General features: G+C 44.6%; 2 protein-coding genes and 1 long non-coding RNA gene across 5 annotated transcripts in view; 1 reads left to right on the top strand and 2 right to left on the bottom strand.

The window, feature by feature from the left end:
* Positions 1-7,500, bottom strand: part of LOC141763695 (uncharacterized) — a 23,030-nt gene that overhangs the window by 14,650 nt on the left and 880 nt on the right. Inside the window, exons 1-2 of one of the 2 annotated variants that reach the window (XR_012593125.1) lie at positions 7,423-7,500; positions 5,443-7,025 (exon numbers count right to left, since the gene is read on the bottom strand). The exon at positions 7,423-7,500 is cut by the window's right edge and continues 847 nt beyond it. This is a non-coding gene — a long non-coding RNA (uncharacterized LOC141763695). Of the gene's footprint in view, positions 1-5,269; positions 7,026-7,422 lie in introns of those variants that run through there. The other variant, XR_012593124.1, reaches the window with a different exon arrangement.
* On the bottom strand, positions 313-3,215 carry LOC141763698 (caspase-3-like). 2 transcript variants are annotated; one of them, XM_074628292.1, is made up of 5 exons: positions 2,599-3,215; positions 1,837-2,092; positions 1,576-1,739; positions 1,367-1,496; positions 313-878 (listed from the first exon to the last, which is right to left on the bottom strand). In XM_074628292.1, the coding sequence occupies exons 2-5, from the start codon at positions 2,051-2,053 to the stop codon at positions 562-564; spliced, it is 828 nt and encodes a 275-aa protein (XP_074484393.1). In that variant the 5' UTR covers positions 2,054-2,092; positions 2,599-3,215; the 3' UTR covers positions 313-561. The 2 variants fall into 2 exon arrangements, with proteins under 2 accessions (XP_074484393.1, XP_074484394.1); XM_074628293.1 differs by having other exon boundaries at positions 2,898-3,215.
* On the top strand, positions 5,907-6,947 carry LOC141763692 (cholesterol 25-hydroxylase-like protein). Its single transcript, XM_074628276.1, has 2 exons — positions 5,907-6,344; positions 6,615-6,947. The coding sequence occupies exons 1-2, from the start codon at positions 5,907-5,909 to the stop codon at positions 6,945-6,947; spliced, it is 771 nt and encodes a 256-aa protein (XP_074484377.1).

Here is a 7,500-nt window from a genome sequence, read left to right as displayed (position 1 = left end):
TAGTTGTAGCAGTAGCAGTAGCAGTAGTAGCAGTAGCAGTAGTTGTAGCAGCAGTAGTAGTAGTAGTAGTAGCAGTAGCAGTAGCAGTAGTTGTAGCAGTAATTGTAGCAGTAGCAGTAGTTTGACATGGTTGGTACTGATGGATTCATCAGGTTTATAGTTTATTATGATAGCAGTATCTTCTCTCTAGCTTTAAAACTGAGCCGCTACAACCTAAAAATCACAAGTTGTGTAAATGCTTTAAAGAAGTTAGTGGCGTTAAAACGCTTCAGGGTTAACTTCACAGCTGTAACATGAACAGAACAGAAAACATTCAAACATGATGATTCTTTATTGATACTTTATATTAAACAAAGCTTTACATTTCACACATAAACCCCTTCAGGGCGATGCGGCAACGCTCTGTTATACATAGATAACAGAGCGCAGAACGCCGTGATTGACCAATCAGAATCGAGTATTCAACAAAGTCCTGTAATAAATATGAATAAGTTATATATAATATATATATCTACTCCAGAGTCTGTTCAGAGTCTGCAGAACGTTTCTCTCCATCGTCCATCAGCTGATGGAAGGAGTCCGCGTCGACACGCCTTCAGTGGCGAGCAGCGAGGTGGCCGAGAGCCCCGCCGCCGCACCGCCGTCTTTCCCCGGCTCAGCGAACGGGAACACTTCTCTGGTCAGTCGCGTCAGGAAACACGGCATCTCCTTCTTCCCCGCCAGCACGCCGCCGGTGGCCTGGAAGGTGTACGCCACGCTGTGGGCGAGGCGGGTCATCAGGCGGGTCAGCTCCAGGTTACGGTTACCGTCCTCCTTTAACAACGAGCAGAACGTCTGCAGGAAGACGGATCCCAGCGGGTGCATGAAGGCGCCGTAGCCTGAGGACAGGACGGAGACACAGACTGTTGTTGGACATGTCTTCTGGTTCTGAGCCTGAAGACAGAAACAGGCTTCTAACGGTAAAAGGTTCAGTCCACGTCAGGGACGCAGTAAACTTTAGTGATGTTTGACGTCCACTGACCAACAAAGAGTCTTTACAGAGCTGGACTCTGACTAGAGGAAGCTATCGTAGTTAGCTTTATTAGCTTTATTAGCTTATTGCACCACTTCTGCACTATAAACTGCTCCAGTAAAGAGCCGTCGGTTGAAGTCCGGTACGGTTAAACCCGTCAGAAGGTTTAGATAACTTCATTAACTCTTTATCGACTGAAGGACTCAACAACAGAAACTAATGGTTAAGTCACCTGTCCCCTCCTGAATCACTCCGGAGCTACGAGTCCTAGCTGGACATGTTTAGGCTCTGAGAGGATCCTCTACTGGGGGACTCAGCGTCCCAGTTCAGAGAGAGACCTTCTAACTGGGCTACCTGCTGGCGTGGCGTACATCACTGCCGTGTCCACAGGAACAGAGAGATGCTGAGAGAAGCTGCCCTCTTCTCTGGTGTCACCAGCTGAATCCACCTCCACGCCATCATCCAGACCAGGACCCCGACACGCCTGCAGAGACCACAACCAGACCTCATTAACCCCCCCCCTCTCCAGCATCATGCTCAGTGTGTGTTGGTGACGGTCTGACCTGGATGAGGAACACTTTGGCCTTCGTCTCCATGTAGTCGTTGTCAAAATATGAGAAGACACGTGACAGTTGGACGGGTTTCCCATCAGCCCCGAACACGCAGCCCTCGTCCCCGTGAGACGACAAGACGGACAGAAAACAGTCCTTCACGGGCCGCCGGCTCTCTGCACGAATACACAGTTATACACACATGAAGAGTTGTGGTTGTTGTGTGTTTCATATTCCAGCTCTGGACTTGTCAAACCTACGTTAAACACGTACCTTTGAGAAACAGCTCGTAGATCTCGTCGCTGCTGAGGTCGCTGTGGATGTCCACCTTGAAGCCCAGCTTGCTGAGGGTGCGGTGGAGTCTCTTGGCGTCCCGCTGGGCTCCAGGTCTCCTCGCCAGCCCCACGCCGTGGTCAAAGTGAGCCACAAACAGCAGCACCGCCCGGTTACACTCCCCCCGGTGGTCCACCAGTCCTCTCCACGGCATCATCCTTCTGCTTCTGCTTCCTCTGTGAGACTCGGCTGGTTGCTGTGTGGAAGGTAAAGTCTGTATGTCTCCGTTATGTCAGGCTGTAAACTTGCAGTCACACCTGTTTGACCATATATGCACTTCCTTCTGCCGGCTGTTACAGGACAAAAGATCACGAGCGCTTATGTCTCACAGCGTTACATAACTCACGTGCCGGGAAACACTGTGCAACGTCGTCCTAAGGTGTGTTAACACTCACCTGAGCATATAAACCTGGTTTACACAGTCATGACCGGTTTGAGGGGAGGAGGACATTAGAGGCTTCGTTTAAAGACCAGTGTTTGAGACATTTCAGGGATCTATTATCAGAAATATCATATTCATAACTATGTTTTCATTCACCAGCTGAAACTAAGACTGGTTGTGTTTCTGTAGTTTAGAACGAGTCCTTCATGTGTCCAGAGGGAGCTGGTCCTCTTCACGGAGTCCTCAGTGTTTCTATGGTAGCCCAGAACAGACAAACCAAACTCCGGCTCTAGAGAGAGTCTTTCACGTTTTTACTTTACCTGAAGGCCACCGTAGTTATCCGACACGTTGGTGAAACTGCGGTAACGTGGTACCGCCAGCCGCCGTCTGACTTCCTGTTGCTCCTAAAGTAGTGTTATTATGGTATGGATGACCTCTGAGCGAGGTGAACGGCGTTACCGCAGTTTTACACTCTTATAAAGGGAGGAGTGAGAGGAGGAGTACTCAGTTGGTTGCAATCTGCAACCACACCACTAGATGTCACCAAATCTTGCACACTGTACCTTTAAATGAAACAATAGATTCTATAGCCACGACTTCATCCCAATACGTCACATACCGCCGAGTTGTTACGCCTCTTGGCATCGCGCCCCTTGGTGTTGGAGTCAATCTTTAGGTTTAGGTAACAGAACCACTATAGTTCGGTTTAGGGAATAACTCCATGGTTTGGCTGTTACTGTTACTATGTTTGTACAGTGAAGATGAAACTGAACGTCGTGAACACGGGACATGAACGATCAGCTGATTGGAAAGTGAAAGTGAAACTCGGGACAGTAGCAGCAGTGTCCTGGATGAAAGCCTATCAGTATTAATCCTCCATCCTGAGAACACAGCAGACTGTTTACTCAAACCAACGCCCTCCTTTACTGAGAAACTGATTCAGTGGAAACAGGAAGTCTGCTGGAGCTCTGAGAGAGTTGCCACAATAAAAGTATGTGCATGTACATGCATGTATTTTATGTCCTCATTTTATATTGTAGCTTTTTACTGTTTGAGTTTTAGTTCTTGTGAAGTGTTCTGTTAACTTCAGCTCTGTCAGATGAACTCTTCAAACACATTTAAACCTCCCGTCAGGACGGAGGCACGTTGAACTGTGTCTCTACCGCAGGTTGTCTGTTGACTGCGTTACATTACTGCAAACACAACTAAAGCTCCCTACTTTTATTGTGAAAGTCAGATGCTTCCATCAGTACGTTTATGTATTCATGTGTCGGCTGCAGTTATTTTACTGATATTAAACGTTGTTAGAGATCAAACTGGCCAACAGTGAATACAGCAGTTTAACTATGAGATCATAATCCATCAGTCACATCCTGCCTGGGATCAATAGAGTTGATCTAATCTCTGTTATCTATTATTACGTTGTCTTATCTTCAGTTTGTTATGAAACAGATGAACTCGTGGACTTCTGTCTCAACCATCCAGTTACATCAAACACACACAAACGACACATCCCTGAGATCTTTATTTACTATCAATATGAATAGTTTACTAATATTGATATCATGGAGGGCAAAACAAACAAACAAAGAGCAGATATAGAATTATTAGAGTTTGGAGCTATGGTGGATACGCTAACATCTTCATGGCTGAATGGGAAACCTCAGCTTTAACAAACCCCGACACTATTCTAGGTTTCTAGATGACATCTGGGGAGCGTGGCCTCACTCCAGAGAGGATCCTGATGGATCCTGATGGATCCAGAACACCTCCATCAGACTGAACCTCCTATGAGCCGGATCTCTGTGGACTTCAGAATATGTAGTTAACAAGAAGACTTTGGCCACCAGAGGGCGCTCTACTGAAGGTCTGTCCTTAGAGAACCTTTTATATAATACTAGTTGATAATAAAACAACAAATGTTGGTCAGCACATCAGACATTCAAAAATATTATTCTAATTCAATATTCTGTTGCATCATTTAAATATATTATTTCTGTCTGGAGAGTTCTTCCTGAACAGAAAGACAAGAAAAACATGCAACTGAAATCTTTTTATTCTTTTCCAGAAATCTTATCGTCATATTATCTGTTTTATAATAATATAATACAATACAATACAATACAATACAATACAATATAATATAATACAATACAATACAATACAATACAATATAATATAATATAATACAATACAATACAATACAATACAATACAATACAATACAATACAATACAATACAATACAATACAATACAATACAATACAATATAATATAATATAATACAATACAATACAATACAATACAATACAATACAATACAATACAATACAATACAATACAATACAATACAATACAATACAATACAATACAATACAATATAATACAATACAATACAATATAATACAATACAATACAATACAATACAATATAATATAATAACATTCATTCATAATAACTCACCGCTGTTTTTTCCCCCCATAGTTTTCTTCTATGCCTCTTCTTCTTCGTTGGTTAATCACCTGGACGGTCCAGAACCAGAGTCGGCAGCGACCTCCAGTCAATCTGGTTTATTCAGAAAGCACATTTATAACATTTAAAAACGACCCACGTTGACTAAAGCAGCGAGCTAGAATCACACATCACAGTTACACCAACAGAAACATCAACGTACACAACATATAGACACAATATTATAGATATAGATATATAGATATAGATATAGATATATAGATATGACTTTAGAGGTCGGCCTGTGAGTCCTATAGAGTCCAGTAGGGGTCAGCACTTCACCACAGAAGAAGTCACATCTTTATGATCAGCTTCCATAAAACATCTCCGACTGAAAACACGGTGAAGACGAACGACTCTTCTTTCATTTAAATCTCTGCTTCACTGCAATAATAAACTGAATATTATCATTAATAGTTATATTGTGTATTCAGTGGAATAAATGAATCCAAAGAAACAACTTTAAATATTCTAATATGATGTTAAATCAATCTATTTAGCTCATTTTTCTCTACTGATGTCTGTTGTTGTTGCATCATCTTTATTATGTGGAGCAAACTGCACCGAGAACCCTCAGACCGATCGGTGCTTCTGAGTCTGGTAAGATTAGTTTTTAGGGCTTTTATTGCCGTGATTAGAGCAGCAGGAGAATGACAGGAAAGGGTCACGGCTCAGACTCAAACCCGGGCTGCTGCCAAGGACTCCGCCTGTACCTGGAACGCACGCTCTACCAGGTGAGCTAGAGGTCGCCCCAGGTTTAGAGTCTCTTTGTGGTCATTTGATTGACCTTTTCATCAGTAAACGTGTGACCTCTCGCTGCAGGTCAGCTCTGATAAACATCAGTCCTGACAGATGTTAACACAGCTGGTAGGATGATTTTATTCCTGAGGTTGGAGCAGGTAAGGTCAGTCTGAAGGGGGTCATAATCTGAGCAGCAGCAGTCTTAGCTTTCTGTTTCTGTCTCAACTTGTTGTGGACTTTCCATTTCTTCATTGTAAAGAGCAGGAAGAGTCCTTTTAAGGGCTTGGTAGTCGGGGAAGTCACGGTGGTGGGCGTAACTGAGCGGTTATAAAAGCGTCTGTGCTTCAGAGCTCAGCCTCAATAACCACATAAAGACTGATGGATTCTGATGGCAGGATGCTGCAACTAATCTGGACCTTCCTCCTGGGACATTCGTCCCTCCTGCTCTCACCTGTCTTCCCCATCCTCTTCTCCCTCACTGTGTACCTGTCCTGCTGCCTGCCCTTCCTGCTGCTGGACCTGCTGTCCTCCAGGTGGGCCCTGGTGCGCAGTTACAAGCTGCAGCCTCAGAGCTCCGTCAGCTGGGCCTCAGTGCGGAGCTGCCTGGCTCTGACGCTTTACAACCACGTGGTGTTCATCTTCCCGCTGACCGTGATGCACTGGTACCTGAGGCCCGTCTACCTGCCCCAGGAGGCCCCGTCCTTGACCCGCCTGCTGGCCCAGGTGCTGGTCTGCCTGCTGCTCTTCGACTTCCAGAGCTTCATCTGGCACCTGCTGCACCACAAGGTGCCCTGGCTCTACCGCAACTTCCACAAGGTGCGTGCCTGAACCACGACTCACCTGAGTGGGTTTCTACATCTGATTAACAATTAGTTTAACAATTAACAATTAGTTTAACAATTAACAATTAGTTTAACAATTAACAATTAATAATTAACAATTAGTTTAATAATGAAAAAAACAAACAAAACTTTAAATATAATAAATAAATTATCCAGTAATTTTAATTCTTGTTTCTATAGTTTTCTGTTTTGTTTTTCTGACATTTATTTCATGAAAAATCCTAAAACAAATCTCGTCCTCCAGGTGCACCATACCTACACTTCCACCTCCGCCCTCACCACGGAGCACTCCGGCGCCTGGGAGACTCTCAGCCTGGGCTTCTTTGCCGCTGCCAACCCGGTTCTGCTGGGCTGCCACCCGCTCACCGAGCTTACCTTTTTCCTGCTCAACATCTGGCTGTCGGTGGAGGACCACTGCGGCTACGACCTGCCCTGGGCCACCCACCGCCTGGTGCCGCTGGGGCTGTACGGTGGCGCCCGCCACCACGACCTCCACCACCTCAAGTCCAAGGGCAACTACGCCCCTTACTTCACCCACTGGGACCGGCTGGCCGGGACTCTGTACACTCAAGACTGAACTACTGATGGAGAGTTTCTGAACTGATGGAGAGTTTCTGATCTGAAGGAGAGTTTCTGAACTACTGATGGAGAGTTTCTGAACTACTGGAGAGTTTCTGAACTACTGGAGAGTTTCTGAACTACTGATGGAGAGTTTCTGAACTACTGGAGAGTTTCTGAACTACTGGAGAGTTTCTGAACTACTGATGGAGAGTTTCTGAACTACTGGAGAGTTTCTGAACTACTGGAGAGTTTCTGAACTACTGGAGAGTTTCTGAACTACTGATGGAGAGTTTCTGAACTACTGGAGAGTTTCTGAACTACTGGAGAGTTTCTGAACTACTGATGGAGAGTTTCTGAACTACTGATGGAGAGTTTCTGAACTACTGATGGAGAGTTTCTGAACTACTGATGGAGAGTTTCTGAACTACTGATGGAGAGTTTCTGAACTACTGATGGAGAGTTTCTGAACTACTGATGGAGAGTTTCTGAACTACTGATGGAGAGTTTCTGAACTCTTTAAAGTTTCTGAACGGATTATGAAAAGAGAAGATCATGAACTGGCCTTAATG

Source organism: Sebastes fasciatus, unplaced genomic scaffold, assembly GCF_043250625.1.
Source record: "Sebastes fasciatus isolate fSebFas1 unplaced genomic scaffold, fSebFas1.pri Scaffold_27, whole genome shotgun sequence".
Classification (NCBI taxonomy): Eukaryota; Metazoa; Chordata; class Actinopteri; order Perciformes; family Sebastidae; genus Sebastes; species Sebastes fasciatus.
This window is presented reverse-complemented; position numbering and strand designations above follow the sequence as displayed.

Excerpts from the sequence above, each read along its gene's own strand:
- LOC141763698 (XM_074628292.1), bottom strand. The coding sequence starts at position 2,053 with ATGATGCCGTGGAGAGGACTGGTGGACCACCGGGGGGAGTGTAACCGG. Across the intron at positions 1,740-1,836 it reads CTACGAGCTGTTTCTCAAAG|AGAGCCGGCGGCCCGTGAAG; the intron begins GTACGTGTTTAA and ends GTATTCGTGCAG. Across the intron at positions 1,497-1,575 it reads CCAAAGTGTTCCTCATCCAG|GCGTGTCGGGGTCCTGGTCT; the intron begins GTCAGACCGTCA and ends TGGTCTCTGCAG.
- LOC141763692 (XM_074628276.1), top strand. The coding sequence starts at position 5,907 with ATGGATTCTGATGGCAGGATGCTGCAACTAATCTGGACCTTCCTCCTG. Across the intron at positions 6,345-6,614 it reads TCTACCGCAACTTCCACAAG|GTGCACCATACCTACACTTC; the intron begins GTGCGTGCCTGA and ends CTCGTCCTCCAG.